Source organism: Sceloporus undulatus, chromosome 4 (genome assembly GCF_019175285.1).
Source record: "Sceloporus undulatus isolate JIND9_A2432 ecotype Alabama chromosome 4, SceUnd_v1.1, whole genome shotgun sequence".
NCBI lineage: Eukaryota > Metazoa > Chordata > Lepidosauria > Squamata > Phrynosomatidae > Sceloporus > Sceloporus undulatus.
This window is the reverse complement of record NC_056525.1, coordinates 193,607,289-193,633,097: the sequence shown is the minus strand read 5'-3', so window position 1 is coordinate 193,633,097 and position 25,809 is coordinate 193,607,289. Positions and strand designations below refer to the sequence as shown.

The following is a 25,809-nucleotide window of genomic DNA, read 5'->3' as shown; positions in this document are numbered from 1 at the left end:
AACAGAGGGGTAAGCACCAACTTTTATAGTAAATAAGTAAAATATAGGTAGTATCTGCTGAAATCTCAGAGCATTAGAGAGGAAACTAAAGAGAAGAAGCAGTTAGGGTGATCCAACTTTTTAATAGCCTACAGAATTCCTTGGCAACTGTTTGCTGGCACTTGCTTTTTACAAATTTAACCAACTCGATTCTTTATATCCTTTTTTCCCTTGATTTTAAAAGTCTTTGCACAAATATTCCACACTGATCTGTAAACTTGGATGCAAAATCAAATCACACCAATAAGCAATCATATGCAAGTTTAATGTGCATGCACGTATCCTGGTTTCAGAATCTGGGCTTCTTTAATGCAGAACCTTGACTACATCTGGATGACTGCTAATAACTCTAGTCAGATGAAGGCCACTTCTTAAAAGCAATGTGAAATACCTCCATAGCAAGAAAGACAGTATTCATTTGTATGCTACATCCTTCCCATGCAAAACAGTATGAAGGAAAGAGTTTTGCATGTTAAGATATAGCTTCTTTAGCTAACTGGGACACCTGAAAACGTAAGCATGCTGACCAATTATTCAGTGTGTAACAAAATTATTCATTTCATTGCTTTTGCATTGAAATGAGTAAGGACCTGATAACAGTAATAAGCCTAAGATGTGATTAATAGCTAAAGTGAGCTGCTGCCATTTCATTTCCTATCTACTGCTTTGACTCCTCTTTAACACTCAGGTAACTGTCAGAAATGGACCTAGCTATTACGGATGACAAGGGGTAAATGCCTTCATGTTGTCCTCCAAAGGTTAAAGTTTACCAGCCTCGGTTGGAAGCCACAATCTCCAATAACCATTAATCCACTAAACTCCAGTAGGAGTGAACATATTTATTGCTGCAGTCACTAAAGGGTGAAATAAAGATTAGTTTTTAGTTAGGGACGCAAAGCTTTTTAGATCAATACAGACCCACTGCTGGAATCAATCTAAAGTTTGAAATTTTTAGGTAAAGATTTACACAGCTCTTTTATGTACAGTTAATATTCCAAGATGTTGTGAGGGGGAGGACAGGAGTCTCTGCTACATTACATAGTAATCAAATTGAGTAAACACTAGTCACTTCATAAACTGACCTCAGCTACACACATAGCAATTGAGTGTACAGTAATAAAAAAAAACCATCCATAATGTGGATTGTAAATTCGCCAATAAACAGGTAAAGTCAAAAATGCCAACACAGAGTAACATGATAAAATATTAGTATCTACAGTTGCCTATCTGAAAACATAAATAATCAATAGTAATTAATAATAAAGTAGTTGTTGCATTTCTTTATTACTGGGAATAGTAAACATTTCAATTATTTCTAGTTAGTGTGATAGATAACTGTATATGCATAGCTTAGGAAAGTATTTGAAGAGAATATAAGATTGCTTTTTGAAACAGAAACTACCATGCAAATGAAAGAACAAGTGGACGAGAAATATATAGCTTGTTGTACCCTTCTGCTGTTCATGTTTGATCCATGTATACGATTTATTATGCAATTTCTTCAGATTTGACAAAGTAATTGTCTAGCAAACCACAGAAAAGTTCTGAAGGTGGAGGAGAAAATGATTTCTTTGATCTGTGTCTACAATTAATACTGACAGGTATTAAAGATATGTGCAGACATCTCAAGTTATTTCCTGCATTACAACATGAAGATGTTGTGATATTCCATGTGTTGAATTCGCTTTCATCTGCGCAACTGAGCTAATGCAAAAGTATGCTGGTATAGTACAGAGAAACTTTCCAAAATCACATGGATTATCCAGGAATGGGTGTAATTCAGCTTTCTGTAACCTGGTGCCTTCCAGATGTGTTGGACCATGGTTCCCATTATCCTCCAGCCAATATGGCTCATTTAATGCATTTAGAGGAGACAAAAGGAGAGATTGTAGCAGGATCATGGACAGCACCTATCATTTTGCTTGTAATACCCATAAATGTGCATAAAGCTGTATTTTGCCACTAAATAACAAGAAGAATCTTATGTAAGGGGATGTCCTTAAAGATTTGATTTGCTGAAGAAAACATCCAGAAAATCCAAACCTTTGTGCTAACCTTTTCTTCATGATGTTAGTTAGCAATCCAGAAGATGAACCGTTTTTTCACCGTTCTCATGAAATATATATCAGTATGAGAAGTTTTATCCCCTCACTTCCATTATAAGCCACGAGAACACTCTAATTTATGTATATTATACTATGGAGAAGAAACTTATTCTATGTATGTTTAAGTCAGGCCTGCATAAATTATGAACCAGCAAGGCAAGCATAGCCAACTAGGCATGACCAATCAATGCTTGACAAGCTGAACTCAGTATTTGCAGTCCCATGGAAGTAGAAAAAACAAATTTATTGAGCCATTGATGGTTGATCAACTGTGTTTTTCTCGATGGATTTAAAGTTGTGTAGCCCTGTTTTAACTACATCAGAGGTGAGCAGTTTGACAATGTCCCTACTAGAATACACAGATCTGTTAATTTTTGCTCAAGCAACATTTTGGAAAGGAGCATTTTGGAAAGCAACATTTTGGAAACATTAACTGTATTGCTGAAGCCAAAACTAGAGCAAATAGCAAGCATTTCAACTTGGTACCCATTTAAAAGATGTGACTCTTCATCTCCAGTTAGTAATTCATCCTTCTGACTTTTTATTGCAAAGACAGGCACCCTGAACCTGACAACCTCCAGAAGTATTGGACTGCAACACTCATTATCCTTAGCAAATATCTATTGATTGTGCTAGATGTGGATTAAGGACATTGTAGTCTGACACATCTGTTGGGAACCAGGTCCAGGAAGGTTGTTTTAAGACACTGTGAGTTGTTCAGTTTCTCATATGGTTAGAAGGAGATTTGATCTGGCTAAATGGCAGGTTTGATCCAGCATGGCATTTCTGCATTACTTTTTAAACATAAATCTATGCTCTTTCTGTTTGTAATGCTACCTGGACAACAATTAATACATATTTCTGCAATGGTTTGTTTTTAGGAATGTCTTTACAATATGAAGCACAACAACTGAAGTCACCAAGTCATCACATCCAAGCTCAAAGCTGCCATGAGATGGTAATTATTTTCAGTCCCTCCTGACCAAAGTCTGATTTCAACATGATTGGAACATGAAAGGTTCTATAAACCATTATCAGTAGCCTAAGGCATCTAGTTCCCCCACTGTTTCTTTGTGTGATTTAGCCTTTTAAGAATCCCATGAAAACTGCACAATTCACCTTTTCATTAAAATAAAAAGCACAATTCCCTCTTTACTTTAGAGTTATCACTATGGTAAGAATTAAAGCGAGTGTAACATAAAGCACATTTCACTTCTGTGATGTGCCTACGTTTGTTGTTGTTGTGTGCCTCCAAGTTATTCCTATCTTATGGCATTAAGGTGACCCTTTCACAGGATTTTTTTTCACAGGATTTGTTCAGAGTGGGTTTGCCTTTGCTTTCATCTGAGACTGAGAGAATGTGACTTGCCCAAGGTCACCCAGTGAATTTGCATGGCTGAGTAGTGATTCGAACTCTGGTCTTCCAAGTTATAGTCCAGTGCTCCAACCATTACACCATGCTGGTTCTCTTCATGGTAATCCAAGAGCAGCACACCTCATGTCTGATCAAGATACAGATAAAATAACTCAGATCTGTTCTACTTTGGATCCAGCAGCTGTAGTTTCTGTTTTTCCAGTGATAACTGATCTTATTTCAGTTTGTACAGTCCATGGATGTGAACAGGATTCTTAGAGACCTGTTGTTAAGACCTTAGAGAGCACTACATGTGGTCCTCTTCCCTTCCTAGTTTATTAAAAATACGAGAGAAGACTGGCTAAGTGGGTAGAGGGAATGGAACCCACTGGAACAAAGCAAAGTTCCATCATGCCTAAAGGAGAAAGTAATAAATATTGAAAAAGCTCTCTCTGGAGTCTATCACACTGGACAACTACCATCCAGTTTCCAACATTGTACTGGAGCATGGGGTGGTTCCCAGCTCCAGTGTTTTCTGGATGGGATGGATTATTTTGATACATTTCATTGTGATTTCTGTCCTGGCTATAAGGCAGAGACAGCTCTGGTCACCTTGATGGGCAACCTATGCTTTGAACGGGACAAGAGGAATATGTCCCTGTTAGTTCTCCGGGACTTCTCAGTAGCTTTTGATGCCATCAACCATGGTTTTCCTCTGGGCTGCCTTCCTGGGAGGCACTATTTTACAGTGATTCTATTCCTTCCTGAGGAGCCAACCCAGAAGGTAGTCCTGCAGAAATGATCCCTTGGCTGTTGGCCCATGGAATCCCTCAGGGCTCAGTTTTGTCCTTCATACTATTTCATTTGTACAGTACATGAAACCACTGGAAGAGACCATCTGGAGTTCTAGAGTCTGTTGGCTTCAGTATGAACATGGCAGCTAGCTCTATTACTCTTTTCCACTTCATTCCAAAGAAGCTGTCTCAGTTCTAAACCACTGCCTATCAACAGCAGTAGACAGATGAGGGCAAACAAACTGAAACTTAATGCAGACACACTCCTGGTCAGAAACTATAGATCAGGTAATAGGGATTCAGCCTATGTTGGATGGTATCACATTCCCCCTGAAGGTGAAGGTCTGCAGCTTGGGTGTATTCCTGGATTCAATCCTGAATCTGGAAGCTCAGTTTTCAGCGGTGGCCAGAAGTGCATTTGCAGTTAAGGCTTGTGTGCCAGCTGTGCCTCTTCCTAGAAATATCAGATCCATAGTGCCTTAGTTACATCCCATTTGGAGTACCTATGCACTGCATGTGTGGCTGCCTTTGAAGAGTGTTTGGAAACTTCAGCCAGTCCAAAGAGCTCCAGCCAGATTGTTAACCAGGGCTGGCTACAGGATGCACACAATTTTTTTGTTGCAACACCTGCACTGGCTGTCAATCTATTTCAGGGCACAATTAAAAGTGCTGATTACGACCTATAAAGCTGTGTATGGCTTGAGGGCCCAGATTATCTTTTTTAAAACTTTAAAAAATAAGTTGACATCCATTCTGTATTTGTACTTTCAAACCATAAAACATAAATTACTAACATTGACTAGAACCACAAAACAACCCATTCACTGTTGTTGTTTTTTGGGTGGGTTTTTCAGGCTATGTGGCCATGTTCTAGGAGAGTTTCTTTCTGACGTTTCGCCAGCATCTGTGGCTGGCATCTTCAGAGAATGCTTTGCCTGGAAATATTGGGTGTATATATACTGTGTGAACCTGGGAATGCAGGAGTGATTTGCATGTGTATTGTTCTGTGCTGATGGCAGGCCTCAGGCTGGGAGGCTAATGCACAGGGAAGCCACTGAAATCCACAAACACCTGCACAATTTTAACCGGAAAGAAGAAACCCTTAAAGTGAAGAAAATTTGGCTACCAGTCCTGAGGAATAGCAAAATAAGGACTCAGCAAATGCAAATGGGAAACCACTCAGAGTCAGGGGCTTTCCCAGCAGATAATGATCACCAATTAGCAGACATTAATCCTCGTTTGCATTAGCCTCCCAGCCTGAGGCCAGATTGTAAGCCTGAGGGCAGGGAACCGTCTAACTAAAAAGATTGCATGTACAGCGCTGTGTAAATTTACAGCGCTTCATAAATAAAGGTTAATAATAATAATAATAATAATAATACACATGCAAATCACTCTTGCATTCCCAGGTTCACACATTATATATACACCCAATTTTTCCAGGCAAAGCATTCTCTGAAGATGCCAGCTACAGATGCTGGCGAAACATCAGAAAGAAATTCTGCTAGAACATGGCCACATAGCCCAAAAAACCCACAAAAACATATGGATGCCGGCCATGAAAGCCTTCAACTTTACAACCTATTCACTACTTCCTAAAGATTCCTTTATAACAATTAATTTATCCTTCACCTCCCGTGTATGTTATATCTTTATCCATTTTTGTATTTACCATTCACAATTTTTTGTTAACCCTTCAGCTCTGTTTTTCTTTACATTCTTAATAATTACATTCTTTTGTTTCTTCTTTAACATGTCAAGTGAAGGATATTTTCAATTGATAGCCTTTTTTATGAATTTAACTCTAAACCAATAATTCATTCTGCATTTTTTTTCTGATTAAAATTTGTTAAATGAATTCATAAGAAGAATTTTCCTCTTTATTTATTCAAGATTGCAATGGTTGCTTTATTTCCCCATTTTTCCCTTTTATAAACATAAACTTTTTCCGATCTTTTATCTTAAACTCTTTTGAGTCCTCCTTAGGTTTTTTAGAAAGTAAATCTAATTCCATCATCTCATACAGTTTTATTAACCATTCATCAATTTGTACTTTCTTGTTTGATTTCCAGTATCTGGTGTATATTAATCTTGCTGCTGTCAACATATAAAATACAATTTTACCATATATATTTTTCAGTAATATTATCTAACATACTTCAAATTCAAACTATTTGTAACATGTACATCAGTGGATATGTTAACTTGTTCTACTGAGATGATGAGGATGAATCCTGTATTTTCTTTTCTTGAATGGTGCTTCTTGATGGTTTTCTTTATTTCCTCTTCTTTTCCAACATAATTTTGTCATTTTTGGATTACTAATGTACAGACTTCCTTTTATTCTCAACTCTTCCATTTTCTTTCAAGTTTACTCTGTAAGAAGAAAATTTACTATTTCCCTCTTCAGTTTTGTTTCATGTTTTCAGACTGTTAGCATGTGGACAGAGGTGCATTTATTTTTGGGTATTGTACAAATATAATTTAGCCATTTCTTTACAAATATTAAGTGGTGATGATATGTTTCAAAAGTACGCCAACTTCAGAGTTCTGAATTGGGAAAAATTGGAAGCCATTTAGCCTGGCATACTTTAAAGCAGGTACTATGGCAACAACAACATTGTCAGTCCTGCAACAGTCCAGATTTGTCAGTAATTGCACAAACATTTCCACAGGCAAGAGGAACTTCAAAAGCCTTCTACAGAAGTAAATTTTCACAGCTTTTCTTTGCCTAGAAGGAACTCTACTGAATTAGTTTATGATGCCAGTTTAATCTGTGGCAGTTGCAATCGTGCAAAAACTGGCAAGGAAAATATAATTTAGATTTGAAATGGAGCTAGAAGTTACCTGGGCACAACAAGGGGTTCCAAGGCCGTATTTGGCAAAATAATGAGACACCATTTACAGGAAATGACTGGCAGCGGAAAGAGTGCTTTAACCTCCTGCAGCTATTGATGGTCCCCTGAAACCTCCCCCAATCATTCTTCTGTGAGGTCATTGCTCATTTCAAAACCTGACTGTGGAAGATGAAAGGCAATACCAATGGACACTCACAGGAGAGAATGTTGTTAGAGATGGTATGGACTCCCCTATTGGCTAGTGTTCAGCTGCAAGTCCACACTTACTGTATATTAGTGACAGGTGAGAAATACAGGGTTGGGATCTCTGTGCTTCTTTATTGGCGTCCAGTTCAACCATTGGCTTCTCATTTCATCCCCTCATTTACTTCATTTAACATTGCCATCCTAGCTATGTTCACCCAGAGATAGGTCCCAGTGGGCTTAAAAGAGACACAAGATTGTCAGCTAAGAACAGAATTTCATACTTCCCCGAGTAGCCTGGTACTGCAGGATTTGGATATATCTTAATTCCTACAAGGCTACTACTGGCAAGATGAAAACAAGAGAGGGACAATATTTCTGCTCCCAATCCCAGCCTTTTTATGATAAGGAAAAAAGTTTTTAATACTATCCTTTCTCCAGTTTCAAACCTGGCACCTCCTAAGTTAAGACCATGATGAAGGGCAAAGGCTACAGGATCCTCCATTGATCCAACATGCCATTTTGCCCCCCCTTTCCAAGGAATTTATCTCAAGACACTGTTATATTGCTCTTTTTTAATCCCATCTTTGCATGGAGTCTATCACACTGCATTATCATTTCCAGTAGCTAGAACAGGCCAAACTGAACTAAAGTATATTGCTGCAATGTACAAACAGGCACAGGAGTCTATACAGACAATGTACAAACAGACACAGAAGTCTAGACACATATAATGGGCTGTAGCCAGCATAGGTCACACTCGAGCTGAAAGATGTCAGTCAGCAGAAAGAAGGGAGAATGCCCCAAATTCCTCCTTTCTACTGCACTTTGGAGAACCTCCAAAATAGATTGTGTGGGCTGCAGGCCAAATAGCAAATAGTTGAAATCAGCCTCCACATGTTCCACTGGTAGACATAGTTTGTCAATGGTGTGACCAGTGTTGGATGCAACCTAATTTGAAGTCCGCTGCTCTGTATCCTATCAGTGAGGGCAATGTGGCATGGGAGAATGTGAGCGAGGGCCTTCTCTGCTGTGGTACTCCATTTATGGAGTACCCTCCCCATAGAGACCTGATTGGCGCCAATGATGGCATTATGCCAGTGCCAACTGAAGACATGCTTGCTTACTAAAACCTTTGGGGTCTAATTGGCTTTATACAAATCTACACGTGCTTAGTTTTAAATCTTTTAAAACTATTGTAACCAGTTTTAATCTGTCTTCTTCTAACTTGTTACATTGTTTAATATGTTTATTTAAAAAGGTAAAGGCAAAGGTATTCCTCTTTGACAAGGTTGTCAAGTCATGTCCAACTGTAGGGGGTGGTGCTCATCTCCATTACTAAGGCGAAGAGCCAGTGTTGTCAGAGACTATTCTGTGGGTCTTGTGCCCAGCACGACTGTACAGAATACTGTGTTTTATTTTTTACCTTGTTTTAAATTGATCTTGTTGACTTTATTCTATGCCACTGGGAGTTTTAGGCAAGTGAGCAAGATAACATATTTTAATACATACATAAAGTATAAACCAGGGTGAGAAATTACTTGAGGTCCAAGGGCTGCGCAGACGCCTTGTTGGAACCTATTTTTAAAAAATCACCCCATCCTACCACTTGAATTTTTAAAATTTTTAAATATTCAAAATAGTCCTTATATCCTCTGGTGTGGACAAATTCATGGGGGCAAATTCACCATGCTTTGGTCCCTTCTGCATTTTGTTACACCCAGAAGAGGTCTAAGAAAAATATGAAGATGTATACCAGAATAGGTTGAGTATCATGAATAGATCCTTTCCAGTTCACAGTAGACACCAGAACAGTGGTGTCTACTGTGTCCCCCAAGTGCAGCATCTCATGGTATCAACCCCAGATAGGCAGCCACTCCACAGGTCCGATATGTGGGAGGGAGGCATCTGGTATTGGTTGCCTCTCCCTGCCTCCAGAGCAAAGACAGGGGTCTTTGGGACTGGACCAGGACCTCTGTGGATCCTCTCTGACCGTGAAGAAGGGGGAAAGGGCATAGAGGAAGAAGCCACATCCGCCCTTGCAAGAGCTCCATCTAGCCTGATGTCCTAAAATTCCAGGTGCTGCGTCCTCCCTCACTCTCCTGCACTGTCAGAATATACACCCTCCCACCTATCTTAATGCTCCCCCATCCTGGCCCAGTTGCCTGGAACATCACTACCTGCCTTGCCCTCCTTTCTTCCCACTACCATGCCCTATGCTTCCTTCTGGGGAAGGTGGGGGGAGTTAATGGCTACCACTGACTCTGCCACTGCAATCTCCTTTTCCTGACCAGGTCAACAGCCCTGCCTGAACCAGAAGGGGCTGCTGAGTGGTAGCAGCACCACACTCCCACCAGCAGCTACACTGGATAGACTTCAGAAATGCCCTGGTCTGTGAAAGGGGGTGTCCAGGGGTCTTGAAATGGATGGCGAAAGATTGCCCCCATTGGGTGTCACCTCATGATGTGGTCGCTCAGTATGGTCCACCCCACCCCACCCACCCCCACACACACCCCACTAGTGATGCTACTGCCTGGACCTATATCTTTCCCACTGATATAACAGTAACACATTCTACATGGGGTTGCCCAGTTCAGATCAGTAATTGTTGCACAGCACAGAAGCTACAACTCCTTGTAAAAATTAGAATCTTTAATCACATTACATTCTGTACCATTTTATTCTGGGTGTACTTTTAAAAATGCTGGTTTTTACCAAGATGATACAGAATAGGCATAGGCAAATGTTGTGGGTCTGCAAGCTAATCGTTTCCCTGTGAACCCTCCAAAGTCACACACACTGCCCCAAAAGAAAGGAAGAAAGAAAATCTGGAAGTGGTCCTAAGTCTACTTCGACTTTTGAAAAACAAGTAGGTTTAAAACAAAAGGTCAAACATGCAAATCTAAAAAAATGAAAGTCCATTCCTGAAGACTCCAAGAAGTGGAGATTCACACTTTGTGGGACAGAAAACAATCAGTATATAGTGTAGAGAGGCCATGGGCTTCAAAAACCTCTTTGGGGGCTACATACCTCCCCAAAACTACACTTTTGCTCACCCCTAGCATAAGACCACATTATCTGAAGGATCATCTATACCCATATGACATGCTCAAATATTAAGATATGTGTTAAAGAGCCCACTATCTGGCCCATCAGTGAAAGCTATTAGGCAAGTAGTTCTAAGAACAGTCCTGTGCCCCTAGTGACCCCACATCCTTAGAATCCCCTCCCCAGGGAGATACATATAGCTTCATCCATGTTGGTTTAAAGTTAATCCCGGTGAAGATGCATTTGTTTGTCTGTGATTACTGCTGGACAATCTTTAAATGCCGCTGTTGCTGCATGTTTATTTATAATTGTTAGTTTAAGTCTTGTGAGGCCATTACTCCCTGACAGGTAAGTTAAAAATCTTAGATGACAGCAGATCTTTTTGAGGAAGTATCCATAGTCAGAATATGAGGGTCAAAGAAAATGCTTGGATACCAGGGAGCATCAAAAGAAATATTTACTTAACTTGTACTGCCCTTTTGATGGACAGGTGTTGAAGACACAGTGCTTTCAACAAGCACTGATTTGCCTTTTAGAGCCAGCATGGTGCAATGCTTTGAGCACTTGACTACAACTCTGGAGGCCAGGGTTCAAATCCCTGCTTGGCTATGGAAACCCAGTAGGTGACCTTGGGCAAATCACATTCCCTCAGCCTCAAAGGAAGACAAAGGCAAACCCACTCTGAACAAATCTTGCCAAGAAAATCCCATGATAGGTTCACCTTACGGATGTCATAAGTCAGAAAAGACTCAAAGGATTCAACAACTAATATATGCTTGTGAAAAATTAATAGAGCTGGGCCATATGATAAGGGATGCATTTAATAAATTCAATATCTACATGAAGCTGCTGTGAAAGGTAATCCAGAGCTTTGGGGCTGGGTGTTATCATATGCTATGACACTCATCTCTTTCCATTACAAATGCCAAGGAGGCTGTGATAGCTGAATCATTGTCTGGATGCAGTAATGGACTGGATGCAGAAAAATAGACTGAGGCTTGATCCAGACAAGATGAAAGTGCTGTTTGTCAGTAGGAAAACCAACCTGGAACTGGGATCACAGCCTGTTCTGGATGAGGTTGCTTTCCCTCTGAAACATCAGGTTTTAGCTTGCAGGTGGCTCTTGCACCCAACACTGCTCCTGGAAAGCCAGATTCCTGCAATAGCCAGGAGTGTCAAGCTTTGGGTGGTGCACCAGCTGTGCCCTTCCTTGAGGAAGGCAGATCTGGCCACAGCGGTTAATGCCTTTGTTACCTCTCAGTCAGACTACTGTAATGTGCTGCCCTTGAAAAGTGTTCAGAAGCTGCAGCTAGTGGGAAATGCAGCAGCCAGACTGGTGTAATATGTGCATTTTAGAGATCATATAACACCAGTCCTGAAAGAACCGCATCGGATTCCAGTTTGCTTCCAAGCTCAATTCAAAGTGCTGGTTTTGACCTACAAAGCCCTGAACTACTTGGGACCAGGATATCTGCAAGATCGCCTCCTCCCATATGAGCCTGCCAGAAATTTGAGATCTTCAGAGGAGGCTCTGTTGCATAGTATTGGTTGGTAACAGGGCTTTCTCTGTGTCAATGCCTGGACTGTGGAACTCCCTACCCAAGAAAGTTAGGTTGTCTTCATCTCTTTTAAGCTTCTGGTCAGCAGCCAAAACAATGTTGTTCCACGTGGCATTCAGTGTTTGAAATTGCTGTTTTAACTGTTTTAAAACTAGATTCTACTATTGTTTTTAGACTGCTTTTAGGAGTGTTACAAAGAGTACTTTAATTGGTTTTTATTTGTTCATTGCCTCAGGAGCCTTTGTAGGCTGGGACACACTGCAGAAGTACTATAAATAAAGAAACAAACACATGTATTAAGGCATTGTGCTAGCAAATGGCCCAGTTTGCTAATGGTAGTTCATTTTCAGAGTTAAGCTGCATCTGCACTGCAGAAATAATCCAGTGTGACACCATTTTAACTGCCATGGCTCTATGCTATTAAATTCTGGGAACTGTAGTTTGTTGTGATCCCAGAGCTCTGTGGCAGAGATACAAGCAGTTACAAAACTATAGTCCCCAGGATTCCATAGCACCGAGCCATGGCAGTTAAAGTGGTGACAAACTAGATTATTTCTGCAATGCAGATGCAGCCTTGGTGTAATGGTGGTACCCCCAACAGTTTTTGTGATACAAGCAGTTGCAAAGGAGATTATTCAACCAGCTATGCAGCTGCACTGGTGGGGTTTTTAATCCTGTTAGTGTTACACTCCATTTTTACCTATGATATATATACTTAAATTTCATCTTTTGCAAAACAAACAAACCACTGTATAAATATGTATTCCCCCAACATACATCTATAGCAAACAGAAAAACCTGTTTCAGAAGTTTCTGTAGTCCAAAATTTAGCCTAAGGCACAACATTTAATGGAATCCCAAATGGAGAACAATGCATTTGAGTTTGCTGTCTTGCTCCCACTGAGTGGGACATAGCATACATGGCTCCTCTCCCCCGTATCTTCATGACTGCAAGATAAGTCAGGCTGAGACTGACCTGTCACAGATCATTCATGGAGTTTCAAGATTACCAGGGACTTGAACCAAAATCTGCCAAATCCCAATCCAAGAGAATATGGAGGGCCTGTTTGTGAATATTTTCCAGTAACAGTGCAACTGAAGAGATTCACAAGGTACAACCCATCCATCTTGCTTTTCCTGCTATTAGAACTGCAATCTCTTTTCTCTATCAATAGACTTTATATGTAGTGCTTAAATAAAACGTAATCGAATTTTCAAGCCCCACAGCTACTGCCTCAAGCAAAACTGCCCCAAAAAGAGCAACCATGACAAAGTCAGGAATCCAAACTTTACATTTCATAGCCCTGTACTGTTTAGTTTGCTGTGATCCACTGCAATGACACTTGAATGTCCATTAACCATAGACTCCCAAGGGGACGTCAAACCTTTCTTTGGAGATAACAAACAAGACAACTATTTTCTAGTAACAGGCATTTTTAATCACTGATAACACAATGAAATTGTTCACTGGATCTATTAAAAAATGTTGAAAGACATCTCTTTGTGACTTTAAATTTGCATAAGTTCCTGTGAGATAATTTAATGAAGAACTGTATAAAATACCCTCCGGGGTTATTTGTAGCTATAAAAAAAGTAATGTACTGAAGTTCAAAGGCAATAGGATGGCAAGAAAACTGTTTTCCCCAGATGCCCAGTAACAATCCACAGTAGTTGGTATTGATGTGTGTATGTGTGTGTCTAAAAGGCTCAGAGCATGTGCTTTTCCAAGAGCATGTTCATACAGGAGCATTCTGTTTTTCCTTATTTGCCATATCGTTAAGACACACTACAAATGTCAAGTAGCAACAAAAACTGATGTAGGCTCCATTGTATTGTGTCCATCTAAAGATCTTGGTGGATCCAAAGTGAGGCCTGGATGCATTGAATTTCCTAACATAGTGGATGGCCTTATACTTACCAATGCAACAAACCAAAACATGGGACAATGGAGGAACAAAGGGTATTTTAAGAGCAGGCAAACGATACGTTGCACGATAAATAGCATAGACTAATCCAAAGTATTTGGTGTTAGCATTATTTTTGTAGTGTCGGTGGCCTGATCACAAACTGGGTCTTCCCATTTCCTGGATCATTCAACTTCCAGCTGGTTTTTCCTCCATCAGCATATGCCTCTGCAAACTCAGAAGGAATAAAACAAGGGCTAGTGTTTTGAGATTAAACCCCCTGGCATGCATTTTAATTACAAACGCTTTATTCATTGGGATCTTAGGACTCTACTCCCCACCCGCCACCACCTTAATTTCAACTTTCTCTCTGAAGTGTTGTTCTTGAGTCACCTTTAATGTGCGTCACACTCAAGGGCATGCTTTTCTTTGTGGGCACCTGGATTTTTGACAACAGGAGAACCGAGCTAGAATTGTGAGGGTGCAATAGATCATGGATCAACTGCGGAGAGTTTGTCCTCTATCCAGATCCTTCTTGAAGGAAGGGAGATACAAAGCTGCCCTAATCAATGAATGGCGTAGCTCCTAAATTCTTCTGGATCGGGCAAAAAAGTTGAAAGGTTGTGTTTGTTAAAGAAAAGCTGAGCTTCCCTGTTCTTGGGAGTCAGGCTTCCGCACTGCAAAGCCTCTAAAGCGAGAGCCAAATCTGACAATATGCTAATCTGACAACAAGGAGTGACTTCTGAACCTGTATCTGTTGAGTAGCTGACAGTGAAATGCGGAGACGCTTGTCTAACCAGACAAAACGACAGGGAGAATATGCTTTCAAACAAGAGCATAAATCGTTGATAGTGCAGAAGAACCAAGCCAAAGGAACAGCTCTGCTACTAATACTCTGCATTAGCCTCTGCTCCTGCATTTCTCTATATGCATGGATGAGGGTGTACCTTGTCAAAGTGATAACACAGTTGTGTGTGTGTGTGTGTGTGACAATATCTCTAGTTTTGAGACCCACCATCGCATTGGAGGGACAAGAGGGTGGAAATGGGGAGGGAGAAAAGAAATGATGGTGTAATGGGAATCTAGCATCATTCTGTAGAGACAAAAAAAAAGTTTGCATATTGCACTGGGCGCTCCAGGATCATAAATCTATGCATGAGAAAGATGTAGTGGAAATTTTGGGGGGGATTAGAGTTTATTTTTGTCATCTCTGTGAGACAGCTACTCATTCATCCAGATCACAGCTAAGGAAGGGAAGAGGAAAGAAAAAAAGAGAAAAAAAGCTGGTCACAGAAATTAGCAGTTTCAGCTCAGCAGCAAAGTCGCCAGCCTGTGAAGGCAGAGAGAAATTGACTAATTAGCAATGCGCACTAAAACTTGACGGTTCTTTATAGAGAGAGAGAGAGAGAGAGAGGCAGAGGAGGGAGGGAGGGTGGCTTTCTCCCCTTCTTTCTTCCAAAGATGTTTGAAATCGCAGTCATTTACGCTCGACAATTTTTACAATAGCCTTGAGCCATAATTTTGCGAGTCTCTCCAGCATCCATCCCCCTGTATGGTCTCTCTCCACCGGCCATGCGCGACCGTTTCTCTCCCCAACCGTGGATTTCCTATTACTCTCGTTACGACTCACTGAGCCCCAGGCCCAAGGATAATGATGTGTTGTTTCTTGGTAGCATAATTTGTCACACGTACATTTTTTTCCCCTTCTTCTTCTTCTTCTCCTCTTGCAGAAAGCTCTGCGCTCTCTCTCTTCTCTATCGCTCTCTCTCCTTCTCTCTCTCTTTCTCTTCCCTTCTCCTTCCTTCTCTCCTACATTTTTCTTCTCTCTTGCTAATTCACGGGGATCAAGTGATGTACGACCAAATAAAAGGGTAAAGAGTGACTGCTCCGAGTTGGGGACCAGAAGGTTCTTTCTGTCTGTTTCTCTCTTTCTCTCTCTTTTCCCCCCTCTTCCTCTTTTTGAAGATCCAAACCTTTTTTTTCCCCCAAAGGAAGGACTATTGAATTATTCTTATTATTTTTTGTCTTTGCTTTTTTTTCTTAAAGGGAGGGGGAGCTTAAGTGAACCTTGTTTTTTTACTTTGGCAGCTGGTTGTGGAGCAGGTAAGTTTCTGGCCTGAGTGTCTTGGCTTGTGGCTTGTTTATCTCGGGGGGGGGGGGGGGGGGGGTTGTGGGTATGTGTGTGTTTGTGGTGGGAGTGTGAGGTTACTGTGTGCTCCAAGTCTCTCTCTCTGTGTGTGTGTATGGTGTGGGGCAGTGGGGAGGGTGCAGTTGGGTTACACACAGAGAGACTGTACAGAGAGAGAGAGAGAGAGTCTTTGGAGGATCAACTCCGGTTGCAAGGAATGGTCAGAGGAGGAAGAAAGAAGGGGAGGGCGAAGAGGAGGTGTGTGTAAAAAGAGGCAGCGGGAAAGAGAGAGAGAGAGGGATGACCGGGTCCACTGAAAGGGGGAGGCTCCTGGAGCTTGCTTCCAGGAGGGAAGGGAAAGTGGCCGGGCGAAGGGGCTGCTCCCAAGGGAGCCCTTTGGCCCGACCACCCCGGTCCCAGCAGCGGCCATCCCGCCCAGGAGAAGGCCCGAGGCAAAACGGCGTTGTTGCTGGCCAATGGCTGGGGCGAGCTCTGGCCACTGCCTTTCCCGCCCTCTCAGCCCCAGCAGCAGCCGCTCCGGGGCTCTTTCAGGCTCCACTGCCGCCTGCTCCGCTGGACTTGTCCAGGGATGCTCCTCTCTCTGGGGCGCCACTTTCCCGCCTCTTCCTCTTCCTCTCCCCTCCAACTCTGCCCAGAGTTAGAGAGTGAAAGCGCCCACAAGGCCTCAGGAAAGACCCCCCCCCCAAAAAAAAAAAAACCCCACCCCACCCCCCCGGGCGACCCCCCCCCCCCCCCCCCCCCCCACCCGGCCCCCCCCCCCCCCCCCCCCCCCCCCCGCCCTCCAAGTCCCTTTTCCCCGAAGCTCCTCCGCAGACCAAGGCTGGCAAGGCGAGGGGGGCGAAGCAGCTGGGTCTGTCGGGGGGCAAGGGCTCCTCCTGTTTGGTGGTTTTGTTGTGCTCTTTCCTCGAGTTTCTCTGGGAGTTGTATCATTTGGTCTCTTTGCCCTATTTCTCCTCGCAGCAGCCCCCCCGACCTGCCCTCTCCTTCCTCCATCCTCCCCTCAGTCTCCCTCCTCTGCTACTCAGGAGTAGGACTCTGGCCACTAGGCTAAGAGAGGAAGCAAGCCCCTGAGGGGGCGCTGGGGAAGTCGTGGCCCTCCTCCAGCCCCAGACAGAGCCCGCAGACACAGCCATGAAGGCTTTGGCCAAGGCTGGGAGGAGGGGCCCCTGAGGCCTGGAGCTCCCCTTGTGGGGGGGGGGGTTGCTGGGGGTTCTCCTTTGGCCTTCTTCCTTCCCACCGGGCTCCGCCTTGCCCCCCTCTTTCCCAGGTCGGAGGAGGCGGGGGCTTCCCGGCCGGCGGGTCATCGCCATGTCCAGGTCCGGCGACAGGACGTCCACCTTCGACCCGAGCCACAGCGACAACTTATTGCACGGCCTCAACCTGCTCTGGAGGAAGCAGCTCTTCTGCGACGTGACCCTGACGGCCCAAGGGCAGCAGTTCCACTGCCACAAGGCCGTCCTGGCCTCCTGCTCCCAGTACTTCCGATCCCTCTTCTCCAGCGCCGCCGCCGGAGGAGGAGGAGGAGGAGGAGGCGGGGGTGGCCACCACCATCACCACCACCACCACCACCCTCAGGACGGCCTGCCAGCTAAAGAGCAGCAGCAGCAGCAGCAGCAGCAGCAGCCACAAACCCAAGCGCAACCGCCTCCGCCGCAGCCGCCGCAGCAGGACGAGCCCGGCACTCCTTCCTCCTCCCCCGAAGACAAGCTCCTCGCCAGCCCCCGGGCCATCAACAACCTGGTGCTGCAGGGCTGCTCCTCGATCGGGCTGCGGCTGGTGCTGGAGTACCTCTACACGGCCAACGTGACCCTCTCGCTGGACACGGTGGAGGAGGTGCTCTCGGTCAGCAAGATCCTGCACCTGCCGCAGGTGACCAAGCTCTGCGTCCAGTTCCTCAACGACCAGATCTCGGTGCAGAACTACAAGCAGGTCTGCAAGATCGCCGCCCTGCACGGCCTGGAGGAGACCAAGAAGCTGGCCAACAAGTACCTGGTGGAGGACGTGCTGCTGCTCAACTTCGAGGAGATGCGCGCCCTCCTGGACTCGCTGCCGCCCCCCGTCGAGTCGGAGCTGGCCCTCTTCCAGATGTCCGTCCTGTGGCTGGAGCACGACCGCGAGACCCGCATGCAGTACGCCCCGGACCTCATGAAGCGCCTCCGCTTCGCCCTCATCCCGGCCCCGGAGCTGGTCGAGCGGGTCCAGTCCGTGGAGTTCATGCGCACCGACCCGGTCTGCCAGAAGCTGCTCCTGGACGCCATGAACTACCACCTGATGCCCTTCAGGCAGCACTGCAGGCAGAGCCTGGCCAGCAGGTGAGCCCCAGGGCAGGGCAGGGCTGCAGCCACACGGGAGAAAAATAACCCGCTTTGGCACCGCTTTCACCCTTTGGATGCATCCACACTGGAGGAATAATCTGGTTTGGCACCGCTTTAAGTGTCTTGGCTCAAGGATAATGGAAGTCTGGGAGTTGGACTTTGTTGTGGGGCCCAGAGTGGAGCAAAGCTTAATGTGCCCCATAACTAAATAACTTAATATGCCTCACAACTAAAAAATGTTTCATGTTTCCCTTATTCTTTTCCTTCTTCCACATCTTCCTCTCATCTGCCATCTGTCGTCTACATATTTATTTATTCTGCTTTCTTTTATTTATCATTGTATAATCTTTTATAGGTCCAGATTTGCATTATCTCTCAGTTATAAACATCTTTCCACCTCTTTTTCAAGTAATCAAAAATTATAAAAGTCTATAGATATATAGATAGATAGATACACACACACACACACACACACACTCCTCAGTTTTCCCTTCTGCTCCGCTCTGGGTCAACAACAAACTCCAGCTCCCAGAATTCCATAGCCTTCAGCCAGAAAAGAGTTAAAGCGGTGCCAAACTGGATCATTTCTGCAGTGCGGATGCAGCCTGGCTTTGCAAGGGAGGCAGGGCAAGGCCAGGTGCAAAAGAAGCCTAAAACTGGGCAACTGGAGTCTGTATAGCATGGGTAAAGGCAAAAGTTTGCAGAGAACTTGTCTGATCTGTTTCTTGAAGGTGGGTCTGTGTTACGCTACATTTATACCTAAGATACATATACTGAAACATCTTAAATTTCATCATTTGTAACCAAAAAAAAAAAAGCCACTGTATAAATATATATTTTCCCCACATCTTTAGCAAACAGAAAAACCTGTTCAGTAACTCCTATCTTCATCCCCATAAACCTCTTATACTGTGACAGATTAAAATTCAAAGATACAAAGATAGTCCGTAGAGTCAGTAGTAGAGAGATCTTTGAGATTAAGGAGTTTATCACACTAAAGAAATACCGAGGGAAAACAACAGTTAAACGAGATTTAAATTGGAGAAATCCCAGAAATGCCCAAAGTTTATCACACAACGTTGCTGTTGATGTGAAATAACGTGGAGTTAATCCAAACACAAAGCAGAGAAAACCAGCAGCTTTTTACTTTTGGAACAAGACGGAAGTAAAAAGCTGCCATTTTTCTCTGCCGTGTGTTTGGATTAACTTCGTGTTATTTCACTTGGACAATCCCCTCGTGTGATAAACTACCTGAGTTTGCAAGTTTTGTTTAAATTTGAATCTCGTTTAACTCTCATTTTCCCGCGCAGTTTCCCTAGTGTGATAAACTCCTATCTGAAAGAAAGAAATGGGCAGCAGGAGCTTTTGTAGACTTTCCGTCTACTTCCTCTGAATGCACCTGAGGAAGTAGACTGAAGTCTATGAAAGCTCACGCTGCCAACCTCTTTCTTTCAGTTAGTCTCAAAGGTGCTAAAAGATCTCTCTGTGTCCTGTGATAGACTAAGCATGGCTTAAACATTTTCAAGGTCATTTGCGCAGTCTCATAATCCAAACTGAAACACAGAACTAGTGGGCCAAGGACGTGGAGGAAAACCTTTGTGCTTAGCAGACAAATGTGATGAGAAGGGTGGAATATGAGTATGAGCACACTAGGAACAGGGAAGCAATTTACAGTGCAATTCTCTTGCCTATGCACAGGTAAGTGCTGCATTTGAGTTCCCCAGGACTTACTTCGGCCCAAATGCCTAGGACCAAAGCTTCAGTTTAATAAAATAATACCATGGTGGAAATGCAAAGAGAGAGAAACGTTTGAACTGCATCTCGGTATCCTCTGTACCCTCTTTATGCTCTTGTAGCATAAGACATTTACTGATGTCTTACCATTGGTAAATGCATATTGTAACGTTAAGAAACTGTCTTCCCTTTAGACAGACCTAGCAAAATAGGAACAGTTCTCTCCTACCTTCTTTTCCCAAAGGGACCAAAGAGGTTTTGTTGTTACAGCCCATGCTGGTGCTTTTAGAAGGTTTGTGGGGAGGCATCTGTTTTTGCTGATTTGTGGGCAAGGGGTAGAGCTAAAGAAGGCGAAGAGAATAATGTTCTGGTGAAGATCACAAACTTAAGAAAGCTTAACAGGTTCTGGAGTTCTTCATATTGTTAGCTAGACTGTCCACCTACAGAACCAGTTTCATAGGGATGTGTACAGCAACCAAGACTAGTGACAACTGAAAGTGGAATGTGTTGGATAATTTAGTAGATGCCTCTTAAAATACAATATGGGAAGAAAATTGGATGGGCAAACAGCCACGGCTTAGTAGCATTACTTTTAAATCCTGTTATGAGCTCCCTGGGCCCTTTCTACTGGGAGATGGTTATCTTGCCAGCTTCACATCTTTCTGCTGTGGAAGTCCCCATGATTCTTTACTGCATAATACTTTGTTCCCATGATACCTCAATACAATGTAAAATGTTAGATTTAACAGTAAGAGACGATTCATTCTTGTGTGTCCCATTATTCCCACTTGAAGGTTTTTACTGATTTTGTAAATTTACAGTACACTTTTCAGATCTCTGGTGCCTGAATTTACATCTTGCTATGAAATTACTTTATATACTTATTAATGTTACAGATACTTACAGCTCTTGAGATAAGGCAAAAAGTTGTGTTGTCATATAGTTTCTGCCTGTGACATCACATGTGATTTCCTGTAGGTGATGAAAGGAACCATAATATTAAAGAGAGGCAGTATGAAGGTAATGTTAGGTAGACAAAATGTACCATGCAGATCTTTAAACTGGTCAGTTAGGAGGCCATTTTAAAATATATGCACAAACTTATCTGTTCAAATATATATTGCATTCTGTTCTGTAGAATGTAAAGCACTTGGGTTTTGGAAATCTATACATGTCTCTGAACTTTTCTTACACTTTTTACTGTAGCATTAAAGCCATATCTTTTAAGAAAAGCTCTTATGAGATTCCTACTGTTTCGATCAGTGTAATCTTTTATTGTTTTATGTTAAGGATTTATATTGATATTTGAAGAGTTTCTCATCTTTGGATCTACACTGATTTTATAAAACTCTCCACTGCACTTTTTGTTCATCTCAGTGGTAAAGATTAGAATGAAATGTAGTAGGAGCAGTGTGCAGTATAAAGTATATTTAAGTCACTAGCAGTAAGATATCTGACAATTGTCTAGAGGAGAAAACACTCCTACTGTTTTGGCTTGACACAAGCAGTGTACAGTGCCTATTTTAGCCTGAATTCTGCACACCACCTGGGATGCGATGGGTTGTGCTTTGTGGTGGATTGCTGAGATACCAGGCTGTTTGGTTCAGTGCAGATACCTTCCAGCTTCACTGGTCCAAATCATTTGAAGGATATGTACTGGCGTTCTGACCACTGAATGTTTACAGGTGTCAGGGATGCTGATACGTCTGCTTCTCAATGTCATCTTTTTTTTACCCTTTAAGCAAAAAAAATAAATAAATACAAAAAATACATGTAAAACTGACCGTACTGTATAATCACGTAATTACTTTAAATTATGTTCCTTAAATTTACATTTGTAATGTGCTCAAATGTGAAAGAAGAGTCTAGATATTTCTTACACATATAACATTGTATGGGCATATTCAAAGTAAAGGCTCATCTTTCCCATATTATTTTGTTAAAATGGTGCTATATTGTTAAAATTCAGTTTCAGTTCTTAACTTCAAAAGGCAAAGTGGGAGTTCTTTGCATGAAAGAAGTATATTCTTTTAAAAAATATTAAATCATTATATGATATTGATATATGGATATTATTTAGAATTTTAGATTCAGTAGGAGCATATTTAAAAAGTCTGGAACAAAAGTAAATAGATGTACTGAAATTAATAGGGGGGAAAATTTCCAGTTAATGCTATGAGTATCTATGCAGCAACAGGTAAATGAGAACTACATGAAGTATTGTATGAAAAGATAATAATAAAGGATACTTGCAAATGTGGTTCTTTTAAAAAAGAGAGGAGTATTCTGGTAGGTTTTCTTTTCAGAGGTAAACAGGTAGCATAGACATCTGCTTGGAACACTATAATGATGAAACACAGAATTGCTAAACACACCTGCTCTTAAAGTCTGATTAACAACATGCTGCAGATTCCCATTTACTTTAATGGGAGCTGTATCAAGCCTTTAGCATCATTTGATAACTGTCTTACCTATTTGCTTAAAATAACACTTTTGTTCCTAATGCAGTACTTAAAACTTGAGCACACAGATGTGTTGGGATTTGCCCTAGTTGCAAAGTTTAAACTATCACTAAAGAGAAAGGAGCAAATAGCCTAAAGCTTGAATTATGATGCTACAGTCACTGTGTGGAAATTATGCTAATACTCTTATCACCACTGCAAAACTAGTGCATATTTGTAAAACTATAATACTTTCATTTGATGCACAGACCATCATAAAAAATTACTTTTCAAATAGCTAATATTTCAAGTAGCTAATAATTTGCAATTTCCAAACACTCAGTTTCAGATGTAGTAAAATATTCCTTCTCATTCTCTCATATATATGTTTATATATCAGAGAATGAGAAGGAATATTTTATGAGAAGGTGTGTGTGTGTGTGTGTATTCTAGAAGCTATTTAAAGGATAAAAATATACAGAAACTTACATTATCATTTTGCAAACATAATTTGTTTATTATGACATTTAAAGATTTCCAACCAAGTTCTTCATTTGTTAATTCAAAAACTAAGCCTGATTGGGATTAGTGAAAGCTAATCCTAAAAATTCTCAACAGGAACTGTAGTTATAAAAGCTGTGTAAAGGGCTGAGTATTCTCTAGCACCAGTCCAGCATAAAGTTAAGTCATATACAGGTTGAGTATTCCTTATCCAAGATGCTTAGTAAAAGACGCTTTTCAGATTTTTAATTTATTTTTATTTTTATTTACTTTTTTGAATTTTGGAATAGTTGGATATAAATAATGTGATATTTTGTGGATGGGACCCAGGTCTAAACACAACATTCATTTATGTTTTGATATACCTTTTTACATAGCCTAAAGATAATTGTATACAATGGTATCCCTACTTCACCCATGCGGTAACTCATGGTGTCACACACACTCCATTGACCTCCTCCAGTTTCATACCATACAGAATCCTTAGCAATGTTTTTTTGCACCAATGTTACTCATAAATTGTAAATTCCATATAGCACTGAGTGTAATGCTCACAGTTGTGAGATAAACAACTAGCAGAATTAAAATTATACAGTATGCCGCGTTAGATGTGGCTTTGACCATATGTGCAAAGCTGCATGGGGCGCAAGGGGCAGCGCATCCCATTCAGATGAATAGGGCATGCGCCCGTGGCGTGCGCACGCTACCACATGCACAAGCCCCATTCACTTGAATGGGGCTTGAGCATGCGCGGTATTTGGCTTATGCGGGGGGTCCGGAACAGATCTCCCGAGTAAGCCAAGGGCACACTGTACCTTCAAATTATAATATCATATGCACAACTTAAATGTATTTACATATACATAGTGAAGATTTGGTTAAAATGTGATGTTTTTAAATAAATTAAATTAAAAAGAATTAAAATTAAACAAAATTTAAAAATTGAAATTTTAATTTTAAAACATTCTGTGGCCTCCCCTTTCTCCTCCCACTGAGCTTCACCCCACTCCCTCCATCTTTTAAAGCATTTTAAAGGGAAGCAGATGAATGCCACTACCCATTTCTGCCAAAAAGTAGGGGTCTGAGGAGCAGTAGTGTCACCCTCCCTTAAGGTGCCACCTGGTGCAATCTGACCCCCCCCCCCCCGCATCCCCCTAGTGACACTACTTATTGTATACAATATTTGTCATTATTTTTTGCATGGAACAAAGTTTTTGTACATTGAACTACTGAATTTGTGGGATACTGGTGCTCAAAACGTTTTGGATTTTGGAGCATTTTGGATTTTGGATTTTAGGATTATGGGTGCTCAGCCTCTACTTTTAAGTGTTTAATTGTCACCTTTCATTTTGTTTTCTATTTTTCAAGCTTCTCATTCAAAGGCTATTTTTGACGAGTATAATATAACATTTTTTCCAGTTTGTAAGAAACAGCAGCTTCCTTTTTTTTTCCCAGAAGGCAATCTATATTTAGGTTTTTGTGGGGTTTTCAGGCTATGTGGCCATGTTCTAGAAGAGTTTCTTCCTGACTTTTCACCAGCCACAGATGCTGGCAAAACGTCAGGAAGAAACTCTTCTAGAACATGGCCACATAGCCCGAAAAACCAACAAAAAACTATGGATGCCAGCCATGAAAGCCTTCGACTCCACAATCTATAGTTAGCTAAACTGGAATAAAAAAAACCATTTTTGTTCTAATATCCTGGTTTGTGCACTAAATACAATTTGTACTAATAATAGCTTCAAGCAAAGTGGGAAAAAGTAATTTGTTACAAATTGCAAATGGAAATATTAAATCTTCTCCCCTTCCTCACAAAAGAGAAGGAAAGAAAGAGGGAATATGTGAATCTTCTCCCCTTCCTTATGGAAGAGAAAGGAGGAAAGAGGGAGTGTGTGAATCTCATGCTTGCTGTTACTTTTGAATCAGATCTATGTGTTACATCTCAGTTACTAAATGAAGGGGGGAAATGCTAAGCTACATATATGGGGATACTTGTCTGAAGACCATAGTGTTTATACAGTTTTCTAGAGGTAAGATTAAACTAGCAATCAGTTGTCATTGACTTGTTGAGAAAAAGCCATACTTTTATTGTAAGTTACAGTTTTCTTAAAGAAAGACCATTTTCTTTCAATTACATTTTATTCTCTAGTCCCCAGAGTGGTTAAAGATAAAGTAAAAAGAGCTAGAAACTGGAGTAATGAATAAAGAGTTCCCTTTATTTTTCCATTTCCCCCATAGATTGAGATAAAATGAAATGTTTTTACTCCATGTGCATTGTTTCCCATTTTTGTCTCAAAATATATAAGATGATTGAATGTGTAAAAGAGTTGGGATCTCTTTTTCCTACTAACCTTGATTCGTCAAGAAAGCTGTGTCATAGAAAGACAGAACAGAGTTTTTATTGTTTTTCTTTGTCTAGGTAAGGTTGGTTACCATGATGTTTTCAATGACTGAACAAACGAAAATCCATTGGAAAATATACCTATTCTTTCTTGTCTGTCAAATAGAACTAGATTGTCTAAAAGGGTCTGGTATATAGTGGACTTCACCACAGTTCATTCTAGCAGCTAGGATGGTTTTGTTTGTTTGCTTGCTTGTTTGCTTTTGCTTTTCTTTTTATTTTTTGGACAATAATCAAAGTACAGTAGATGCAAAGTTAGAATCCATTAATGCAAAAAAGTATGACTGCCAGGAACTGATAAAGCACTTGTTATTAGTGTGTAGTTCAATCAGGTTTTGTCACCTTAAGAAAAGGTGACTAACCTATACTCAGTTCTGTAGTTGAGTGAATATTTGAACCTGGGTCTTCCTGATGTAACTACCAC

General features: G+C 41.6%; 2 protein-coding genes across 2 annotated transcripts in view; both read left to right on the top strand.

Moving 5' to 3' along the window:
- LOC121928461 (opsin-5-like) overlaps nucleotides 1-25,809 on the top strand; it is an 896,145-nt gene that overhangs the window by 286,581 nt on the left and 583,755 nt on the right. The gene's annotated exons all lie outside the window — the stretch shown is intronic.
- KLHL14 (kelch like family member 14) overlaps nucleotides 17,302-25,809 on the top strand; it is a 102,843-nt gene continuing 94,335 nt past the window's right edge. Inside the window, 1 exon segment of the mRNA XM_042463221.1 lies at nucleotides 17,302-18,305. Within this exon segment, the coding sequence (XP_042319155.1) occupies nucleotides 17,302-18,305 (1,004 nt within the window).